Source organism: Pogona vitticeps, chromosome 1, assembly GCF_051106095.1.
Source record: "Pogona vitticeps strain Pit_001003342236 chromosome 1, PviZW2.1, whole genome shotgun sequence".
Classification (NCBI taxonomy): Eukaryota; Metazoa; Chordata; class Lepidosauria; order Squamata; family Agamidae; genus Pogona; species Pogona vitticeps.
Genome location: NC_135783.1, coordinates 191,472,508 through 191,495,314, shown reverse-complemented (window position 1 = coordinate 191,495,314; position 22,807 = coordinate 191,472,508). Strand labels below are relative to the sequence as shown.

The 22,807-nt window shown below is 44.1% G+C and overlaps 1 protein-coding gene and 1 long non-coding RNA gene across 3 annotated transcripts in view; both read left to right on the top strand.

Moving 5' to 3' along the window:
* Positions 1-22,495, top strand: part of WDR75 (WD repeat domain 75) — a 34,147-nt gene extending 11,652 nt beyond the window's left edge. For both annotated transcript variants that reach the window (XM_020802887.3, XM_020802888.3), the window contains exons 9-21: positions 439-597; positions 2,995-3,054; positions 3,149-3,264; positions 4,841-5,016; positions 5,817-5,980; positions 7,979-8,159; positions 10,225-10,319; positions 12,890-12,985; positions 15,477-15,646; positions 16,981-17,040; positions 19,675-19,815; positions 19,928-20,019; positions 22,096-22,495. In XM_020802887.3, the coding sequence (XP_020658546.3) occupies positions 439-597; positions 2,995-3,054; positions 3,149-3,264; positions 4,841-5,016; positions 5,817-5,980; positions 7,979-8,159; positions 10,225-10,319; positions 12,890-12,985; positions 15,477-15,646; positions 16,981-17,040; positions 19,675-19,815; positions 19,928-20,019; positions 22,096-22,303 (1,718 nt within the window). In that variant the 3' untranslated portion in view covers positions 22,304-22,495. The remainder of the gene's footprint in view (positions 1-438; positions 598-2,994; positions 3,055-3,148; positions 3,265-4,840; positions 5,017-5,816; positions 5,981-7,978; positions 8,160-10,224; positions 10,320-12,889; positions 12,986-15,476; positions 15,647-16,980; positions 17,041-19,674; positions 19,816-19,927; positions 20,020-22,095) is intronic.
* Positions 1-22,807, top strand: part of LOC144589262 (uncharacterized) — a 126,023-nt gene that overhangs the window by 17,288 nt on the left and 85,928 nt on the right. The window lies entirely within an intron of this gene.

Genomic DNA, 22,807 nt, shown 5'->3' with positions numbered 1-22,807 from the left:
ATAAACCTAGGTATGCCTGTATTTAAATAATAATTATATTATTCAAATAAATAAAATAAATGCATGTGTCTGTGTGCCAGGAAGGTTCTTTTATAGCATACCAAGCACATGCCATGCCAGTTTTTAAATGTAGATCCCAGTGGGTTACTGAAGCTTGTTGTTAGTTAGGGGTATGTAGGACTACAGCCTTGCATTCTTTTAGCAACTGAACCCAGGTTGCTGTTTATGGCAGCAGGTACTGGTGTTATGGCTGAGGAAGCCTCATTGTTCAGTTGTTGATCACGTGACTTGACATCCCTGGGAGTTTTTGGACTATCTTTGTTTTTTGACTACAACTCCCAGAATCCTACAGCCAGCACAGCCATTCTCTGAAAACACCCCTGTAAATTAGTCGGACTTCCCATTTTTGAGGCATGTGTGTTTTGTTTGGATTGATAGGAACCAACCTCCTCAGTGGTGGGATCGAGTCTGTCCTGGTTCAGTGGCGAGATGGGTCGGATGCTAAGAAGGAATTCTTGCCCCGTCTGGGATCCACGATCCAGCACATCTCTGTTTCTCCTGATGGGACTTTCCTGTGTACCTCTCATTCAGATAACAGTAAGCACAAGCGTGGACAGAGGGTGTTTTCCCTATGGTGCTGGAGTTCTGGAATGTAGCTTTGAAAAAAGGGAGTCGGTCACTCAGTGAGGTATTCCTCTCCAGGGAGTCACATTTCCTGAGTTCTTTTGAGTGCAGAGGTAATTCTGATTCATCATCCATCTGTTCCCTGCGGCTCCCTGCTTTTTTCTTGATGTTGCTCCATGTGTGTTATAGCAGCTGCATGGAGGCTGAAGAGACAGGTGTGAATGGAAGGGTCTCTATCTTTCAGTTTTACTCTTCTTTCCCTTACACTCCTTCCATCTTCTTTTTTCCTCGCTTTGGTCCAGAGCCAGTGCTTTGGGTGGCCTACATCCAGTGCCAGTTATACGCTCATGCTCTAGGTCAGTGATGGCGAACCTATGGCACGCGTGCCGCAGCTGGCACACAGAGCCCTCTCTGCGGGCACGCAAGCCATAAGTCACTGGATCACTACTTCCCCCCTGCCGGCAGCCAAACCTCCGGAGGCGGCTGCAGCTGTGGTGCTGGTGCTTCGACAGGTGGCGGGCCAGGATCCGGAGCAGCTGGCGCTGGCAGCGGATCCGGAGTGGGGTCTCGGGGCACCTCCATGCTCAGGATTTCCCCCTTCTGCCACCACTTCTGGTTCTGCTACTGCCTGCTGGGGTTTTTTTGTGTGTGTGTTTTTTCCAGTTTGGGCACTCGGGCCCAAAAAGGTTCACCGTCACTGCTCTAGGTTATGAATTTAGGTTATGAATCTAAGAATTTTATCTTTTTGTTAATGGTTAAGAAAACAGTTAAGTTACAGAATAAGCACTGCATCGATATCTGGGCTGCTAGACCCACAATAAAAGAGGAGAAGTCGTTAAAAACAAACAACTCATCTTTATTAAGGAAGTTACATTCATGATAGAAAAGCTGAGCCCCTGATCCTAACTTTGTGGACGTATGCCCTAGAACGGTCTGTGACCCGGTCAGTGCTAGAGGTGCCATGGCGTGTCCACTTCTTGGAGAATCAGAAAAGGAAGGAAGTTCAACTGATGGGAAGACCCCTGAGAGTAGGAGTCTTAACATAAATGCAGGAGGACATAGAGGGTGAAAAGGACAAACAAGGTTCCCTGGTTTCTCTACTCCCATATACGTATGTGGTCATTTGGGCAGGATAGGGCTAAGAGGCAGTGTTTGGAGGGCATCAAGCCATTATTACTCATTAGGCGATCATTGTCCAGTAGGTTGGGTCATGACTTCAGCAGTCATTGAGTAGAAGAGCCGTTCATAAATAGTTTAAACAAACACATTTGGAAGGAGAACTGGCATATAGCTGCTGTGTGGATAGACTGTCCACCTGTGGGGTCATAGCGAAAGCAGGATACACGGGAGGTGATGGAGAAAGGCTTAACTCTCTGTAGGTTTGCTCAGTCTGAATTCCAAATAATGTTAAAGGTGAACTCTAGCCATATGAACAACCCCTGGAAGCTCAGGCAGCAAGAAAATGGAGTCTGGATTGTCTCTATGGCTATTGCTAGACTACAGTTCCCATCTCTCGAGTCCCAGGTCATGTTTGTCAGCCCTGAAGAGAAGCTGGAGTCTAACCACATCTGGAGAGCCAAGGGTTCTCTAAGCCTGTCCCATAGAAAAGGGTATGGCATGCTCCCGGCTGTTCCCATCAGAAATCAGTCTGGCTTCATCAGTTCTGAGTTATTTACAATTTCTAAACACCCTTGCATTACAGTAGCCTGGAGTTTGAAAGTCATAAGAACAGATAGAATAATCAGGGCCTTTTTTTCCAGGTAGGGCCATAGCTAAGGTTCATCAGCCACCTCAGCATGCCTGCCCCAAGGGAAGGCCCTGATTCCAATAAGACTCCCAAGCAACAAACCATATACAGTGAGGTCTCGACTTACGAACGGCTCGACATACGAACGTTTCGACTTACGAACCGCTCTCATAGGAATATATGGACTCGACTTACGAACTTAGATTCGAGTTACAAACTCTTTTTTTTCCTTTTTTTTAAAGCTAAGTCATCTTAGGTTAAAAGGAAAAAAGAAAAAATATCCCTCTCTAGTGGCAGAAGGCGGAATAGCAGCTTCTCATTAGTTTCTATGGACGAAAAGAGCAGATACGGATTAAATGGTTTTCAATGCATTCCTATGGGAAATGCAGATTCGACTTAAGAACTTTTTGACCTGAGAACTGCCTTCCAATACGGATTAAGTTCGTAAGTCGAGACCCCACTGTACTGTATAGTCATTTTAAATGGAACTCTTTTTTTTGCATTAAGTGGTTTGGGGCATTGGTGTGGGTTCTGGATCCTCAGTTTTAAACAATAAAACTTGATGTTAATATTTTGTGAGCCTTCCTTGTTAACCATGTTAACTTTTCTTTGCCATCATGTAGAAATAGTAATCATACACAGCAACCTGAGGGTCGCCTCAATCATCCAGGGGCTAATCAAAGGTATGTTGGGTTATATATATATATATTAAAAATTCAGCTTGTCCAAAGCAGTTGTACAGTATTCCATCCCAAATGGTCTCTCCTTCCATTTCAGGTAGTGACATCAAGACTGGCTTGATGGTTGACCCAAGAACTAAAGCCCTGGTTCTGAACGGAAAGCCTGGCCATTTGCAGTTCTATTCCTTGCAAAACGACAAACAGCTGTACAGTGTACGTGAGACCAGCAACCACCTACTGTTGCCTTGCCAATAATCACACAAAAGTTGTTAGTCCGATAAGGAACTGTGTTCCCATACTGGCTGCAGGCCTCCCTGAACAAGCCCTCTCCAGTCCAAACCCACCCGGCCTGGAAACTCAGGATGCTAACCTCTAAAAAGCTGTTTTGTGTTTTATTTGTTGGGGGGGGGTGTTTAATTGCCTTCCGACACCAGACACTTCTGTCAAGAAAAAAATGTAGTTGAGGGAGGAACTTCTGTGCTTCCTGAGAGTTGTAGTCTCACTGCCCATTAGGCTCTGTAGAGGGCACCTCCCAAGGAACTAAGACTCCCAGGAAGCACTGCAGAAGCTTCCTTTTTTTTACATTAACAACAGGAAATGAAGTCTGGAGAAGGCTGTGGCACCTCAGAGGTAGACCCTCCTCCAGGCAAGCAAAATACAGTGTGTGTTTGTGGGCCTAGGAGAGTGGGAAAAGCCAGAGCTTGGAAAAGTTACTCCCAGATCCCTCAACCAGTAAGATCATAGGGTATCCTAGGAGTTAACTGGGAGGTGCTGGAAGCTCTACTCAAAAAAGTGACTCTTACAAACTTTAAGAAAGAGCTGTACCCGAGGTCTTGCTGAACCCTTGCCTGGATGAGTGACTGGCCAGACTGCATGAGGTAACTTCATGCGTTAAGTCTTGACCGAAATAACCTCCCCCTAAAGCAGTTATGCCTCTTCTGCAAGACACTTTAATTAACATGTTGACTTCAGTCAGCAAACAATTATTAATAGAGTTAAGTGACTGCTTGTTTATATGCAAGATGCTAACTCTGTGCAAGACTGATATAAAGGCCCTCAATTTTTGGTCTTGCAAATATTTTAGGGTTCAGCTTTGACAAGGCCCAGCCAGCTTGTCAAGTGGTCAGGGATTCTGGGAGCTGAATGAACTCCCAGCCATCTGGAGGGCTGTGGGTTGAGAACCGCTACGTTACTAGGAAGATGAAAAAAGATGGTGGAGACATTAATATATTTATCATATGATTGTGTTATTTTGTTTATATCTTGCCTTTTGTAGGATCCAAAGCGGATCACAAGATCTGTTTTTAATAGAGACTTAGTTTAAAAACAATAAACCATACTGAAAACAATATTAAATGTATTAAAACAGCACAAAATGAACACAATTTGAAAACCTTTAGAACAGCACAAAAGAGCACAACGACTATCCACCATTAAGAGGACCTTCCTCGTTGCTCAGTTAATTACCAAAGGCCTGTGGAGATAAAAAGGCAACGAGGAGGAGGCCAGGCTGGCCTCCTTAAAAGGGGGTCATGCCCTCTGGGACCAGCCACTGAGAAGGCACATGAGGCCGTCTTGTGTAGTAAGATTCATGGTGATGATTGGATAGTCTCATCCTCCACATTACAGGCTCATATTGATTTTCCTCTCTCTGCTTGAGAACTCTTGCCGGATCACCAGTTAACGTCACAGCCCCTGAGAAGACTTCCTTTCGTCAAAAACCTGTTGCCGTGACTGATTCCCAAAGGCCACGGGAGCTCAGAGTTTTTTATCTTTTTAATTGTTGCAGTTAGATATTGTGCAGCAGGAGTTTATTCATCAGTACGGTTTGACCCAGATTGAGTTGTCGAAGGCAGCGTTCGACTCCAAAGGCAACTGGCTGGCCACCGTGGAACAGCGGCAAGGAAGCTGCAGTGACCTTGAATTGCAGATGAAGCTGTGGGCGTACGATGAGCAAGCACAAAGGTATTTCTGCTTATGCGTTCCTTCCAAGGGGTTGGCAAAATGCCGTTTACTGCCTGCCTTGCACAGAAGCTGTTGTGTCCTGGAAATCGCTTTCATGGCTCATGTAGAACTTAAGGCACGTAGGAGGGTTGCGAACCCCGGCACTTGAATCGTCCTTTCGCTTGTGCACTCTTACATAAGTGAGGGGCTGTAGGGTGGTTGGTTGGGCGCGTGCCTTACAGAAGGCCCCCCTCGTCTCCCAATCAGATTGGAAATGATGCAGTGGATTGGGTCTGAATTGCTGGAGACTCGCTAAAAATGCTCCTTGAATCTCTCCCTTGCCTGTCAGGATCACTAGCAGTCAGATGGGATGTAATGGAACATAACAAAACCAGAGAGAGCCACTGCCAGCCTACTTAAAGGAATCTTTTGACTCAATAGGAGATGGCATTCCAGTGTTCCCATCTTCCTTTCTTGCCCTCGAAGAGTTCTTTCTTTGCTGATGTCAGAAGCACCACAATACAATTAATGTCTCAGATGATTTTTGCCCAGAGATGTGAGCAACATGAAGGGGCACTTGGGGTAGCTAACATCAAGTCTTCCATTGATTTTCATACGTTTTCAGAACTCCATTTTTTTTTCAAAGCCCGTAATTATTTTAGCAGTGTGTGCATACAAAGATTCCACTTTGGAAGCCCTAAAAGAGTTGGGTCTTGCAGACGTTTAGCATAAAGTCAACATGCTGCGTGTGTACTGGTGTGAGGCTGGCACACCACTATCTGGACCCTAATACACATCTGTCTCTTTTTCTTCCTTTATAGCTTTACTCTGAACACAAGAATAAATATGCCCCATGAAGACTGTGTCACAGGTCTGTGTTTCCGCTGCACAGATGAATCTGAAAATGCAACCCCGACATTGGTGACAGCCAGCCGTGATGGGCATTTTAAAGTCTGGATGCTGCTGGTTGATAACGAGGATGAAAGTAAGTGAGGATGGAAGGGTCGTTTTTATTTGCCATTCAGGTGGACACTTTCCTTCCACCTGCATCTCAGTAAGGTTGGGAAACGTGGCAGAGCCCATTTTTATCGTGGACTGTGGATCACAATTGATTTTGCAGTCTGTGTCCTGCAGATGAAGGAATTGCCAGAGACCTTGATGAGAGGGGGTGGCTTGCAAACGAATCCAAAATTCCCCTTCTCTGGTCAGGAGCAGCCCATGTTTCATGGGGCTTCTCAAACGCGAGAGAAATGGCACCTGTGGGCTAGTCTGTCTCTCCTCCTAGAACTGGGTTTGGCAACTGGTTCTCCTGCTGCTGTTGTCCTCGCAGTTCTTTGTATCCTCACCCAGCAATAGTGGGGGATGATAGGCATTGAAATCCAGCACCCTGTGGAGGGTTGCCCACGGGTGCCCCAGGGACTCCTTGGATGGATGGAGCCTTTGCTCTTCCTGATGCACATGCGCTGCCCTTCCCCAAGTACTGTTTGCATTTCTTTTTCTGTTCTTGGGCAAAATGGAATGCTGCTTCTTCAGTTTTAGGAACTGGTGGAATTACAAAAAGTCTAGTGGGTTGTATGGGTTTGGTTTGGTTTGCCTCCTTTAACCTGACTTGTTCAGCATCTCCAGTGTTAAAAATTACTAGATACTTTAGCAGAGGAGCAATTTTTTTCTCTTGCCGTCTGTTTTCCTTCCCTTTTCCCCCCCTTCAATTGACACCAAAATAAGTTGCACCAAAACAAAAGGAGGCATCAAAAACAGAAGTTTCTGTCTTGGATGTTTAGTGAGAACATGGAAGTTCTTTCGCTGAAGAAAATTTATTGTTTATTTATTTAAACCATTTTACTCAGCCTTTCTCCTTTAAAGGACCCCAGGCGCCTATGTTCCTCCTGGTGCTTCCAGAAGGGTCGTGGGCACCTTAAAAACAAGCACATATCCCTCTGAGTAGGAAGGGGTCACAGGCCACTTCCTTCAGCACATCTCATCTGAGGAAGTGGACCATGCTCTCTACAACGGTCACACTAGAATATATCTGTCAGGCTTTTTGGGGCCACAGTTGTGTTCTTATTTTTATTATACCTCCAAAGCAGACAAACGAAGCTGCTTCATTGAAACCTTATGTTGTCTTACCTTTTTCACCCCAGACCTTGTAAACTTGCAGGTCTGTGTTGTCTTGGAAGGGAGGGTACAGGTCACTCCTCCTATTAAATAATAAAGCATTTTAATGATTCTGTGGTGACGTGAGTTTACTAATGTTAAGCAGCGAAGGAGGAGAACCTGTAGGAGTCCCCAGAATAGGTGGACGTGCCTCCTTTATTTTGGAGTGGTCAAAAGGTTTGAGTCTAAGCAAGCTGTGATCACATCGTCTGAGTTTTCTGTTTTCGTTCTTTGAAATCTGTTCTCTCTTTTTGTAACATGGGGTTGATTACCTTCTACACTTGGATAGGTGGGACTTGTGAGCAAGGAACCAGACAGAGAGGCTCCAGGGGTCAGTTTTCTGGTCTTCTCTGAACACTGAAATATCATTGGGAAATTTGTGTCCCTTTAATGTGGTGCCAATTTCTCTGCAACACGTTCTGAAAGTGCAAACCCATTACTACTCTTTCCTGCTCAGATGCAGGAGAAGATTATGAGGGAGGTGCTTGCTTGGATGCTACAAGAGAGTAAGAACACACACACCACACACACAAAAGGTTCTCTTTTCTATAGAAGTGGGAGGCCGAACATGCACTCTTGCACTCTGCTCCATGAATGTGTTCACAGAGGCTCCTGTGGAAACAGGAGACCTGGACCTCTTTGGCTGCCCCTTGGCCACTCCAGAGCATCTTGGCCAAGCACCCACACCAGCAAGAAGCATGCAGTGCAGACAGCATTTTTTTGCTCAGCTACCGAGGCCAGCCAAAAACAGTTGACCACTGTGTTGATATCCGCTGGTGCTACTTGCCAAAACAGATTGATCCTAACAATGTGTCGGTTCTCTTAACAGATGAAAGCATAACCTGGGCCTGTGATTTTGTCGGAAGCTATCACCACTACCGAGCTACCAACTGCTGTTTCTCCGAAGATGGCTCTTTGCTTGCAGTTAGCTTTGATGAAATAGTCACTCTGTGGGACTCGGAAACGTGGGATCTGAAATGTACATTCTGCCACCCCCCTGGAATGATACGGTATGTACCTCTGTCATGGACCATTCTATTTCTGCTGGTTCACCTGACTTTTCTTTATGGTGTTTTTGCGCGCGTGTGCGTGTGTGTGTGTGTGGTGTGTGTGTGTGTGTGTGTGTGTGTGTGTGTGTGTGTGTGTGTTTAAAAGGCAAAATGTCTTTGGAAAATATAATGCTGCTAATGTAGTAGCCTCATAATTTAAAATATTAAGCAGGAAGCATCTCTGTTCTGAAGCCCTCCTCCTGGTCCATTCCAAACTTCCCCTGTGATTCTTAGGTCTAGAGGTTTTTTTTTAAAGACAGGATTTGTCAGTAGAAGCTGACAACCATCTCTGCCACCATCTGTGTCTACAGTTTATGCCAAACTCAGAGATTCAAACCCTTGGCTTAAATTAGATTGGAATGTTTTCTTAACACCAGGCTCTTTCAATAAAAGGACAACCGGTGACAATGGATGTGAGAGAGGCAGTGTGAGGGTGTTTGGATGACTTGAAGTGATTTTTAGTGAACGTGAAGGAAGAAAGTACCAAAGCAGGACTGCAATTGAGTATGAAAAGACTAAAATCATGACTACCAAAGAACTACACAACTCCAGTGTTGACAGTGAAGAAATAGAGATTTTGTATACTTGGTTCAATCATCAATCTGCATGGAGGCTGCAGCCAAGAAATCAAAAGAAATCTGAGACTTGGAAGGGCAGCAATGAAGGAATTGGAAAAGATCATCAAGTGTAAGGATGTGTCACTGGAGACCAAGACCAAGGTCATCCACAGTCTTGTATTTCTGATACATATATGGGTCTGAAAGCTGAATGGTAAAGAAAGCAGATGGGGTGGAGGGAATGATTCATTGGAAATGCGGTCCTGGAGGAGAGCTTTGTGGATACCATGAACTACCAGGAAGATGAACAAGTGGATCTTAGAGCAAACTAAGCCTGAACCATCTCTGGAGGCACAGATATTGAAGCCAAGGCTGTCAGTCCTGGGGCACATCATGAGAAGGCAGGATTTTCTTCTGAGGCCTGCCTCTCCAGGTTCAGCCAGTGCTTTGCCACGCTGCTCCTAAGATCTGTGGTGGTGGTGAAAACGCAAGAGCAGGGGGCCTGTGGCTTTCCAATAGCTATTTAAATTCCCTTTTACTTTACTAAGTAGTTGCATTCCTTCATTTGTCTGTGGAATGCCTCTCTTGAATCCTGTTTGTGTGGATTGTAAATATTTGCCCAATTTCCGAGGAGTAGAAATTGCATACGTCTTAATTGCATGGCCATAATAAGTCAGAAGCAACTTGACAACACATAACAACACCAAAGTAGCGTCTGTCCCCAAGTTTGTTTACATCATTGCTCAGGAAAGTTACATGAACATTTGACAAATGTTGCTTGAAGGGGGGCCAGGAAGGCCGCTGTAAGTCCCAAATTTGTTTTTTGTGTGATTAGTGGTGATGTATCTCAGATTGATTGATTGATTGACTGACAATTTTCTCCTGCCTTTCTCCTCAAAGAGTGAAAAACAGTAAATATAATCCAGCATATACTATACTAGAAATCAGTAAACAAAAATAACACCAAAAACACATTCAGAGCAGTAAGGCGCAACAATCCATTTAAAAAAATCCACTCAGGAAGCCAGTCACAAAGGGAAAGCCTGCCTGAAAAGAAAGGTCTTTGCCTGCTTGCAGGAGGACAGCAAAGATGGGGCCAGCCTGGCCTCCAGTGGGAGGGAGTTCCAGAGTCTGAGAGCAGCTGCAGAGAAGGCCCTCTCCTGTGTCCACAGCCATAGCTGATGCAGCTGTTGAAGGTCTCAAGAGTAATAAAGCACTCGTGCTTTGGAATGCAGTTAATATTTGAATAAGTTAAAAGACTTGAAAGTTGCACACCAAAGATAGAACATGAGAAGTCATTGTGCACATATACGCACTTCCAGAGGTCCAGCCTTGGAGGTTGAGGTGGCACAAAGGGCTGCCTAAAAGGGCCCGGCTTGTGAGTTCAGTGATGATGGGTCTGCTGTGTTAAATTATTTGGACAAGACTTAACAACTAATTATATTTGTCTTTGCCCTTTATTCTTCCAGAAACCTTTGTTTTGGGAGGCTGAGTTGTTCGAAATACCTCCTTGGTAGCACCAGTACTGGCTTTCTGTGCTGCTGGAACTTGCTGAGCTGTACAAGTAAGAGCGTTTGGCCTTATGTCTTGTGGTTACTAACTCTTTCCTCCTTCCTTGTTTCTCTTGCCATTTTAAAAACTGCTCATTCGATTAAACCCCCCCCAAAAAGCAGTTGTTATGCATTTCAAAGGTCTGGTGCCTAGTACCAGATGCTTCTAGTTTGATTTTGACAGACGTGCCCAGTGGAAACTACTTTTTTTGTGGTTGTGTAAAATACCGTTAACCCAGCCCTAGGTTTTGATCTGGAATACTTTAGTTGAAGTATTACGGTTTTTAAAGTGATTTCATAAATGCCTTGGTGATAGCATGAATGCAATGTTAAATGTCAAACTGGGCCATGTTTGAATTAAATTTTAAATTGCACCAGCGTAAAGGCATCCTGATACCTATCCCCACCTCCACTCCCAGAAAACTGCCTGCAAGTTCCATAAGTGGACGTAACTGACCAAATAGGCGGGATATAAATTAAATAAATAAATAAGCCTTTTCCAATTTTCTTTTTGTTAGCTGCACTTTCACCAGGATGAAAATGCTATAGAAGGTATTCCATTAACTTCTACATACTGAAAAATGACGTGTATTTCATGCAATGCTCAGGGGTTGCCCTCCGTAGAAAAGCACAGAAAAACAAAATGAAATGGAAAAGTATGTTGAGGCTACTTGCTAGATTGGTATCAGATAAAAGTAGGCGGGGTTCTCACACCTAAGGCAAATTATCCTGGGTAATTTAACATCTGCAAAACTGTAGCATAGTCCAGTTTTGCGCGCCCTCTTTTGTGCTTCTCTTAAGTCAGCAGATGGTGCAGGAAGAAACTCTTACATCAGCAACTTTATGCTTTCATGATCTGTATCTGCTGGAATATATGTCTCTCCTTCGGCACAGATGGAAGGGTCAGATCCAGGAATCTGCCTGTGGACGTGCAGAAGCTGGCTACCCCTTTCATCTCTTTTTCTCCCAATTCCTGCCATCTGCTTGAAATAGCCCACCAAAGTAGGTGGATGCTGCTAGTTGCACTCAGCTTGGGGTGTTGGGCCCTGAAGGAGAACAGGGGCAGGAAATGAGCATGAAGTTGGGCAGAGATACATTCTCTCCCTCTGGAAGATGTCTCTACAGATTCCCCCTTTCATATCAGCCCATCCAGCAAAGTCAGGTCCCTTGACCAACATGGACTTCAGAAGGGTAGCAGGAGAATAAAAAAGTGTGGGCCTCATCTGAAAGTAGATCTCTAGGCCCAACCCAGTTTTTTAGCACAATGGTCATATTACATTTTCTTTTCTTTTTATATTATTATTTGATTTTTCTAATTCATTTTCAGTAGGGATAGGATTGGGGCTGGGGGGCTGGGGGAGTGGACATAGGTAGGGGAAGGGTAGAATTCTAGAGAGTGTGATGGTACTTTTACATCCACTTACACAATTTACTAGAATTTTTAAAATGACCAAAAAAGAATACGGGTAACTTAACAGGTTTTACCAGAATTACTATGGTTACAAATCTCTCCATTCCCTGATTGGACCTTCACATTCTTTTATCTGTGCTTAAATGTTCAATGAGATGCTTCAAATGAAACCAGAATTTTAAAACAGTAATATGTATGTTAAAGAAGCACTACAAGCAAAAATATCAAAGGAAACATATGGACTAGTAAAAATGACGGAAGAGGAGCTTTGCTGTAGGTGGCTGATAGAAAACATAATCTCCGTCAAAGATAGGCCCAAGTATTGAGGTCTGTAGGAAGGCCCTCCTCTGTCTTCCCTGAGTGGGAGCCGTGCCTTATGTGGAGACATGAGAAAGGGTCTTCTTTCCTGCATGAGACCATTTTTGGTTTTCCGATGTAGAAATACAAGTTTTTTTTTGGGGGGGGGGACATGAAGCTAGCAAGTTCTTAAATGTCTAGCAGCCAAATTATTTAGTATTTCTCATTGTCTTAGAATAGCAGCATTGTTGTAGATAGTGGAGTCTATAACTTTGGAGCTCTAAAAAAAATGCCAGATTTGCCATTCTGGTTCAGAGCTGGTCTGATGTGCTTTAACCTGCTGTCTCCTGAAGTGGCTGGTTTGGGAACTTATGGACTCCCGTCCTGACCAAATTATATTAAGATGTATGATCACCATTGATGAGATAGTGGATATATATTTGTTTAGATCGTTGGCTTAGGATTTAGGAGATAAGAGATTCAGGTCTGTACTTGGCCATATAATTCACTAGGTAATATTAATTAAGTCACAGAGGAAGTAGGCACTTTCTGAATCAAAATTAATTGACTCAAGGGGGGCTTACTCTAGTTGTGGGTTACTTTAGCATAATAAATCACAAAAAGAGTAGGGTCATTGAGTCAGTGGAACTTATAGAGAAGTGGGCTCACCAAATCCCCACTGATTCTAGTGTGATTTACTACACTAAGCAACAATTTCAGCCTGTCTGTACAAACCCACCTAAAGCATCGTTTGTCTGAAAGGCTAGGTTGGGTTTCACTGGACATCGCCCCCACTTTCCTCTCCTGCCCTGCCAAACAGCTGGCTGCTCTGGGACTCTGTGGTTCTCCTTCATGTCTGGTTGTTTTGCTTTCCAGTGGAATGGAGTGCCCAGTTAAATGTCATCGTTCTCCAGCCTGATTGTCTCTCTGAGAACATGGTTGCAATTTCCTGGAATTCGGAATACTCGGATGGTAAGCATAAAGGCTTCTTTCTTTTTTGGTTGAGAGGTGGTTGGCCCTAGCTATGGAACTAGGAAAATATTTTATTTTCTTAGACTTTAAAGCCACTTAAAACAACCCCTTTAAAAAAATGCTGATTCAGTCTACATGGAAGTTGTGCCATCGCTTGGATTGTAACATTATTTAGTTGAAGAAAATGTGCTGAAAGAATAATTCCTCTCCTTTCCTCCCACGTCGTTGCCAGAACCCCTGAAAAGGCCCTCTTGTGGGTTAGGGGTCCTGAAAAATGTTAAGAGAGTGCAGCTCTGGAAGAGTGGCATTGCCCCAAATGGGCAGAAGATGCCTATCTTTACAGCTGTCTTACAATCCTACTAAGCAACTGCCTTTTAGACTTTTCAGATCCTATGTTCAGCTGCGTGGTTTTCTGTCCTGAAATGAGGTTTTGGCCTGTAGATTTTCATTATATGAAAGCAAAAGTATATCTTTGAAACAGGGCACCCCACAGTATACTAATAATGTTCTGGCCCCGGGGGGACATATTTCTTTATTTTTGTTTTCTATTATATGTATTGTAATTGTCCAGAGTACTGCTCCGACACTAACGGGAGCATGATGCAAATTGAATTAATTCATTAATTCTGGCAGGTGCTAATATCCTATTCCAATTCATTGGCTGAAATCCACTAGTAGCTTGCAGCTGTTGTTGTTGTTTAGTCATTGTGTCCAACTCTTTGTGACCTCCATGGACCAGAGCAGGCCAGGCCCTCCTGTTTTCCACTGCCTCCAGGAGTTGGGTCAAATTCATATTGGTTGCTTCGCAGACACTGTCCAACCATCTCATCCTCGGTCGTCCCCTTCTCCTCTTGCCGTCACACGTTCCCAACGTCGGGCTTTTCCAGGGAGTCCTCTCTTCTCATGAGATGGCCAAAGTATTGGAGCCTCAGCTTCAGGATCTGTCCTTCCAATGAGGGAAGGACAGATAGCTTGCAACTAGAGGTGGCCTATTAAATCAGTGGAACTTGCAAAAGAGGGCCCACTCTATTTGAAAATTACTATTGGATTTCAACCATTGTTTACTGTCAAGCAGTTTAAGGCCTATGAGAAGAAATTAATTTTATTATAGAATTTCCTTTTCTTTGTCTGCTACTCTGCCATTTCATTTGCCTACAGCCCATTTTTCATTGATGTGGTACATGCAGAAAAGTAATTTGGAGGCGCTACAGTTGTCAGAAACCCCCAGCCCGTATAACTGCTCCTCTGAGTAGAGACAAGTGACAGGATTATTTATTTATATATTTTAATCATTGTCACTTAGAACTGCAGAGCTGGAAGAGACCCTCTAGATCAGGGGTCCCCAACCTTTTTGCCTCCATGGACCAGTTTAGCGTGTGGGCGGGGGGGTCTGTGCGTGCATGGGAGGGGCGTGCATGTGTCTGCGCATGCATGGGGCCAAGAGATTTGTCTCCGCAGCCCGGTCCTGGCAAGGCCACGGACTGGGGCTTGGGGACCCCTGCTCTAGGTCATAGAATCCAGCCCTTTTCAAGGAGGGCCAGTGTAGATTCAGACTCCCAACCTCTGGCTCCACAACCAGAATTCTGAACCACTTAGCTATCCAGCAGCTCATACCCCACCTTTCTTCTGAAAAGCACCCAAGATAATACTAGTTTAAGAGGCAGAACTCCTGTGATTTTGACACATATTACTCTTTGTTTGTAAACGCTGTGGCTGAAGTTCTGTTGCTTAGTGTAGTAAGTTGCACTCAAGTAAGTCCATTGAATTATTGGAAATTTGTTGAATCAGTTCCAGGTTGTGACATTAAATTGCAAGTAGAGTAGGCCTATTTGAATTAGTAGCACCTTACGCAGGAGTCGACTTGCCAGTTCCCCACTGACTCAGTGGCCCTCTCTGTTGCAACTTACCATCATATGCTGCAGGATCTCAGCCTGGATTTGGGGTAGGCAGTTTCCAGGGATGGCTGCAACACAAATATCCCCCAGTCCGCAGAGAAGTGGAATCTCACCCTGTGCTTGCCCCTGAATGGTGCCTTTTGCAGGGACAGTTCTCAAGGCCCTCTGTGCTTGTTTAGGCTGGTTGGGAGTGGGTTCAGAACAAGAGGTGAAAGGGCTATTAGCAGAAGTCACTGTCAGTTTGATCCAAAGACGCAATAATACCTAAAACAGGTTGGGTGAGGGATGTGGCAGAACGCTACCTGCACACCCTCAGGGGGGAGGGGAGGAAGAGCTTCCAAAGGTTTAAAAGAGGGGGCCCGCCAGGAGCCCGAGGAGCTCCTTGCCGCCTACAGGGGACAGCACTCCACTGACTCCATCCACTACACGGAAAGGAGACTTATCTGTATAGGAACTCGTAGGAGCCGTCCCAGAGGTGAGTCGGTGTACAAGGCTCATTATCATTTTGTGATCCAGTGACTCTTTCGATCTCGGTGAAAGAGCAGGGAGGACTACCGTCCGAGACTGAAAATGCCTTTCTCCCCCCCCCCCCCCAGTGTTTGTGTTCAAGCCCAGCGAGCCGCAGCCGTTGTGCATCCGGAGGAAGATCTGCAGAGGCAGAGTCCGATGGGCTATCTTTGTTCCGAGAGATGTGCCTGAATGTAGTCGCTCCGAAAAATATCAGTGGCTTAACCAATCTCAGTTTTACTTCATGACTGAGACTCATGTAAGTTTGGTTCCCATCTCCAACAACTCGAACCTGGGGAAACATTACAAGTTGTGACTGGTAGCTCCTCAAAGTGATGTTCCATTTAGTTATTTTTTTGTATAATTTCTCAGTGTGCCACCATTATCTTTTCTTCCCAACAGCCCAGTGAAGTAGGTTAGGGTAAGGGGCAAGTTGCTTGCTCTCCTCAGGACCAGATAAGGGTCAAGTAAGGCACAAAGTGAGGACTGGAAGGATTCGGAAATCAAATCTGATTTTCTCACTTCTAAACTGTGGCAGTGCCTTTTTGTTCAAGTTGAATTACATCTTTGGGGTACATCTGTTGTATTCTCACAACAGATTGTTTCACTTCAAACGTTTCTTGGGTTTTCTGTATTTTTATTACTGTAGTTCTTTTTAGGTGGTCAGTTTGCTGAATCTTAGCTGGTTGATGGTATTGGTTAAAATTATTTTTATTATCACTTAAGTTGTGCAGGAAGGGAGTGGTTAAACCACTTCTTGTCTTCTGTATCCCTTGGAAATCTTGGCCACCAGAAGTCAGAATTGACTTGATAGCTTGTAGTTGATCATTCCGTTATAGTTCTGTTGTATGAGCTCTGAATACACAGACGTTTATGTGGGAATGAAAACTAAATTTTAAAAGTTGGCAAACCAAACCCCTGTGTGTTATGTTCTTTATGGTTACAGCCCAGGATCTGAAGAGGAGATGTTCTTGCTTGTGTGAAACTCTCTACATGTGAGCAAGATCCATGGAAAATTTGGGTTTTGCTCATGTATAGAGACTTATCAGTATCAAAATTAGTCTCTTCTTTGGACGGCCCTGAATCTATAAAGAAGATGATGACTGAAGAGATGCAGGCATTTGTGTCTACACCTGTCCTCCTTGAATAAGTCCCCCAGCCCAAACTGCATATTCTTGGCCATGTCTGGAAGGCTGGTGTGTTTGGGTGAAACTGGCCTCGATTATTCTCTCCTAGAAGCAGAAAAGGAGGAACCCCTCTGCTAAACCAGCTTTGTGTGTATAGGATCTGTATAGTTACAACTGTTAAAAGCATTTTGAGTAATTGAAAGGCTACCCTTTCAATTGTGTTTTCCCACAGTGTCACTTAAAAGGAAAAGGGGGAAAAATATTCCAAGCAATAACATATCTTCCACTCTTTATTTTATTTCTGTTTCAGATTTTGAGTGTGTATGTAATATAAACATTCATGTATCTTATATGTGCCTGTACTTCAAAATAAGTACTTTGAATTGTGTGACATTTTTAAGACACACTAAAATCCTGAAAAAAATATCTTTCATTATAATGTTGTTTCTCCATGGTGGACGTTTAGGAATTGATGACATTTAGCACAAAAACACCAGAAGAGAGACTTACACCTTCCAGCAGACAGGTATTGCTTTTTAAAATTCATTGGGGGGGGAGTCTAGCAGGGTATTGAAAAGGTATTTTGTAAGATCTGAGTTATTCTGTATTAAAAATGTTTGCTTGCCTTATATTAAAGATCAACTCCAGAGTAAATGTTTTGTTGGGGAGTAAAGTGTGGGCAGTGAACATCACTGGGGGTGTTTTTGGGGCCCAGATCAACCAATTGTCCTGAAGTTCCATTTTCAAAGATTCTATTAAGTACCATATTTTTTCATATATAAGACTATACTTTTGTCTAAAATCTTTAAACTAAAAATTGAGGGTCGTCTTATACACGGAAGTAAGCTGAGGAGAAACAACCAAGTGGAGGGGAAAGCAGGGATCAAAGCGCTGCAGGATGGCTTTGATCTGTGCTTTCCCCTCTGCTTGTTAAGTCCCCTGGGGCTTAGCAAAAGGAGGGGGGAAAGATCAAAGCAATCCCGTGGTTGTATAAGGGGAAAAGGGATCAAAATGATTGTGCAGTCGTAGAATTGCTTTGATCCCTTTCCCCCTCCTTTTGCTAAGCTACGCGGGGCTTAGCACGAAGGGAGAAAGCAGGGATCAGAGCCATCCTGCAGCACTTTGATCCTTTTTACCCTACATTTGCTAAGCCCCACTTAGCTTTCTCAATTTTGGGTTAGAAAAGTGGGGGGCATCTTATACATGGAAAAATACGGTAACCTGGTGTACCCCCAGGAACGTTGCTTCGTAACATACAGATCTAGATTTTTAATTTTTCAAAACTGAAGTCACAGGTGGCAGTGCGTGTATTTAACCTCATTTAATTTTAAAAAGTCAAAAGCTGATAGAATTAAGTTCTGTATTGTATTTCGATTTTCAGCGTCTTTCTCTGAATTGTTTACATTTTATGGATAAGGATGTGTATGAACAGTGAAACTGTATTCACAGACGTTAAAACTTGTATACCTAAGGAAAGGTTAAATGTACAGATTTTTTCTATTTACAAATAAGCTAGTTGAAAAAGAGTAATGGAAATTACTTGGGGCTTTTGCCCAATGTGAAAGTCCACTTTAAATGTTCTAAATATACAAACACACAAACAGTCATCCTTACAGGTATGATTAAGTGCAACACAAAGCCGTTGTTCTTGATAGCTGCTATACCAAGCCTCTTGGAAGGGCCAGGAAGAGGATACTGCCCACAGACCTTAATCCTTACAGGACCTCTGGGCCTTGCTGTTCTAAGGGTGTGAGCCCAGATATGCACCAGCCTGTGCTACAAACTAAGGCATTGTTTCCTTGGGTTCCCAGATGCTCTTGAACTAAAGAGCATCTGGGACGCCTTTGCCACTAGCTGTGCTGGCCAGGATTTCTGGGAGTCGTAGTTCCCATTTGGGAACCCAAGGTAGCACCTAAGGGGGATGACTGAGTTGCCTGGTAGCCTCTGTAGTGCCTCAAACTACAGAATTTGGATTCCAGCCTGCTCTCATGGACCTGCGGACTTTGGCGACCTGCTTTGCAGATAAACTGGCTGCAGAGGAATGGGGACTGAAACCCTGCTTCATGCTGCTGCCCAGCCCACCAGCGTGACAACCTTGCTTCATTCTCTGCTGCAGCCTTCTGCACTGCCCCCAAAATGGCCCTGACCGGTTTTCTACCTCTCCAAAGTATAAATCGGCACAAACTGTTGGTTCAGCGGTTCCCAGCCCCGCCTCCCCTGGGAGGCACCCACTCAGAGGCAGCAGCCTGGATTCCCTGCCCCACCTCCTCCCTCCAGGCACTGCCTCTGAGTGGGCACCCGCCAGAGGAGGCGGGGCTGGGGAACATCTGTTTGTCCAAAGTACGAACTGCCGAACCGGTGGTTCGTGTCCATCTCTACTCCAAAGCAGATTCTGGGGCTCACACAGGATTCCAAGAAGGATGGCGTTCTCCTGATTCTGCTGACAGAGGGAGTTCCCTCTGTGATAACCATCTTCTTGATGACTAGCCATCGCAGTGATGGATGGGATTCTCGTTTTTAGGTAGCATAAACTACCGGTAGTTTGTAATAATCCAATTGAATTAATAGGCTTCCTTTGTAAACCAAAGAATACTTATTGAGTCATGGTTGTATGAAATGATTGGTATCAGATTCTGGTAATCTAAAGTGGTTCTTAACCTTTGTTACTCAGGTGTTTTTAACTGCAACTCCCAGAAACCCCAGCCAGCAGAGCTGATGGTGAAGGCTTCTGGGAGTTGCAGTCCAAAAACATCTGAGTAACAAAGGTTAAGAACCAGTGAAATGGTCTGCAGTATTTTACATCTATCTGTTGCAGAGCGTATACCTCAACATTTTGAGATTATTTTTATTCGTCTGGCGCTGACATTGATGACATTTTGGCGCCAGGTCAAAACCTTCCTGTTCCAGAAGGCTTTTAATTGAAATAACATAAACTGTGGGTCCTGATGGCAATTTTAATTGTATTTTAATCATTTTATCTTTTATTGTATTTTAATTGAATTTTAATTGTTGTAAGCCTCCCAGAGACCTTTGGGTAGAGTGGGCGGCATATAAGTTAAACAAACAAACAAACAAAATTACTTGAAGAATGTGTTGTGGGTTTTTTTGGTGCTTTTTCTGTTCTTTTGCGTTAATATGTTTTTCTGTCACCACTTTTTAGTTGGCGGTTGAGGAGAGCTTCACCATGACGCCTTTTTACCTCCTACTGGGAAAGCACCGGCAACAGACAGAGGAGGCTGCAGGGATTAGGAAAACACCCATGCAGAGCAATTTGCCCCAGGAGTCACCTGCAATTAAAGAAGTAAGGAAAACAGCAACATGAATTTGATTGGGGAAAAAATTGCAAATACTGGATCAGCTGCTTAACCAAGTTTCTGTTTCCTTCTGCTTTCTTTTTTACTCCCGCCCTGCAGCTGCTTCACACTCCCGCACATGTATTACCATCTGCCGCTTTCCTGTGTCCTATTTTTATTAACTCGTTGCTGGTATCCAAAACAAAAGAAAGGTAAGAAACGTACTGTAAAGTTTTTGTGTTTGAAACGTGCCATCAGGTGACTTCCAATGGATGGTGACTAGAGATGGGCACGAAGCACTTTGTCGCACTTCATATGAAGCTGTCAGCATGGCACCGCAGGTACCGCACTGGGCCGTCTCCCTCCCACCCCCACCCAGCCAGGTCATCCACCCTGCTTCACATGCCGCTGGGGCGCTTCTTCTCTGACGGTGCTCTAATCCAGACAGGAGCTCTCCTGGCACAGCCCCATCTCCTCAACCAGCTAACCACTCCTTGGCTTTGTGGGGAGAATCCCCATCCTGCCTCCTTGTTGGGGTGGTCGGCTGTCTGAGGAGGCGGAGTTGGGCCGGCTGAGCTCCTGCCCAGATTGGAGTGCTGCTGGAGAAGAAGGACCCCAGCAGCACACAAAGCAGGGTGAATGGCTTGGTTAAAAGCATTTTGTGCCCATCTCTGATGATGTTCCTAATAGGATTTGGGGATATCTGAGATGTTCAAGGGTTGATTTACCAGTGCCACCCTCAGTTTCCGTGGCTGAGCAGGGATTTGAACCCACGTCTCCTGAGTTCCACACTCTCTTATACACAACACTGGTGCCATGCTTTTGTGAACTGCTGAGAAGCAGTTCTCGTTTGTTTGTGAATATGGGAGTCTGCTGGCATGTTCACACAGAAGTGGGGATGGGTGGGCAAGAGAGTTCCTAACAGACATGGACCACAATTTCATGGTTGACAAGGCACGGTGTTTAGTGGAGAAGAAGTGGATACATCTAGTGGCTCTGGGACCCAATTTCCACCCACCCTCAGGTCCTGTAGCTGGCTACACACCTAAGCAGCGTGTATTTTTTTCTGTCTTATTGACCTAACTTAAGAAGTGCCTAAGTTCACTTCGATTTAGTCTCCTAAAGAGAAACACACAGTGTCAGTGAAGCACATTTGCGTACCAGAAGAGAGACACACACCACCGGGATGCTTGCAGGAATAGACATTCCTTTATTTTAATCCCCTAGGCCAGAGTCAAGTCCCTAGGGCTGCAAAAGCAGGGGAGGGTGCATGTGGCTACTGCCAGGGTAGACTAATACGTTCATATAAGATAACAAAAGAGTTTATGCTACCGTTTTAGTTTCTGGTGAAATACAGGGAACTTACTGAAAGATTGTAGGAAACCTGCAGTGGTTCTCCCCCCCCCCCCCAGGATGTACACTAAATTCTCACTCACTCACTCACTCACTCACTCACTCACTCACTCACTCACTAAAACATAAGAAAACAACAGTGGCATGTCAAGCAAAAAGGCATAAGGTTTGTGTTGTCGTGCTTGTTTTTTTATGGCTAGGGACTTCCTTTTTTGAGAGTACATTGAAAAGTTTTAATTCCTTCATCTGATCTACAAATCTGGTCTTTTACTGACCTCTTTTCCCACTATTCAGATCACTCTTCCACCCCCCTGGTGGAAAATATTCAAGCTTGGAAGTAATCCATGCTCTTTTCCTGCCGAAGCATACTAGATATATTCAGGGAAATCTTAAGAATCAGCCATCCTTATTTGCGGTGCAGTCCAGCAACAGAATGCATCAGACTCCTGATGGGTGTAAACTAGTGCCACTAAGATTAATTTCCATGCACCCAATGAATCTTTTTCCTTCTCCCTCGTACCATTCTGCACCTTCAGGAAATGTGATCTGGAATTCCCCCAGCAACCCCCATTTCCAGTTTTGGAGAGGTGGAGAGGAATGCTTCACTGGGCTTCACATTGTATCCTTCACCTCTTAGAATTGTAATGAGCAAAGTCCTTGCTGGCCGGGTTCTGTCTTGTCATCCCTCTCAGAAGCAGGTTGCTCTTGATTAAAGACTTCAGTTTTTCCATTTGGGTGTGCATGTGACTTCATCTCATTGCGTGCCAGCCATGCACATTCTGAAATCAAGAAGTCTTTAATTAATAGCATTCCTGCCAACAACAGTGATATTTTTGTGCAGGTGGAGCTGCTCAACAGAATTTTGGCTCAGTGTGTCTATGGTGGTGACTCATATTAGTCTCAGCTGCATATTTCTGTTGACACTTTTTTAACAGTACTGATAACATCGTCAGTGAAGCAGAAATGGAAAGTGAAAATGAAAAGAATGGCTCTGAGGACGAAGCAGAAATTGCAGAACTTCACACAGAGGTTTCACAAACAACAGAGTGTTTGGAGAACAGTCTACCTCAGTTATCCAAGGCTCAGGAAAGAGACCTGCGTAAATTAAGAAAACTGGACTACAGCTGGGTATCAGCACTCTAGACACGCAACATTGTGGACTGAATTTTTTTTACCAATAATTTAATAAGACGTTCAATTTTGTTCAAATAAACAGTGGAGTTTTTTGGGTCCATCTGTTGATTACACAAAATCTGGTTGATGTGTTGACAGAAAAGTAATGTAGGTCTGCAGTAAATTATGTGCAATAAAAATCTTTATATATTAACATAAAAAGAGGTTTAGGCACGACAGACTTTGTATTTAAGATGTCATTTAAAACAACTGCACGTCTACATTTTGCTTTTGGCTCACGCCCAACTGATGGACAGAATGTATTTCAAAATAAGGGTGTGTTACTTTACAAAGGGGGGAAGTGTTTGCCAACAAGTGTTCTCCGCGTTCACATTTTAAAATGTTCACCGTGAAGATACATGCTGTTGAGATGGGCTACAACAAGCTTACTGTGTTAAATGAAAAACTCATTAATCTGTGTTCCGAAAATGTCCAAGGAAGCTTGAGGCAGAATTTTGTAATGTGAGATACAAA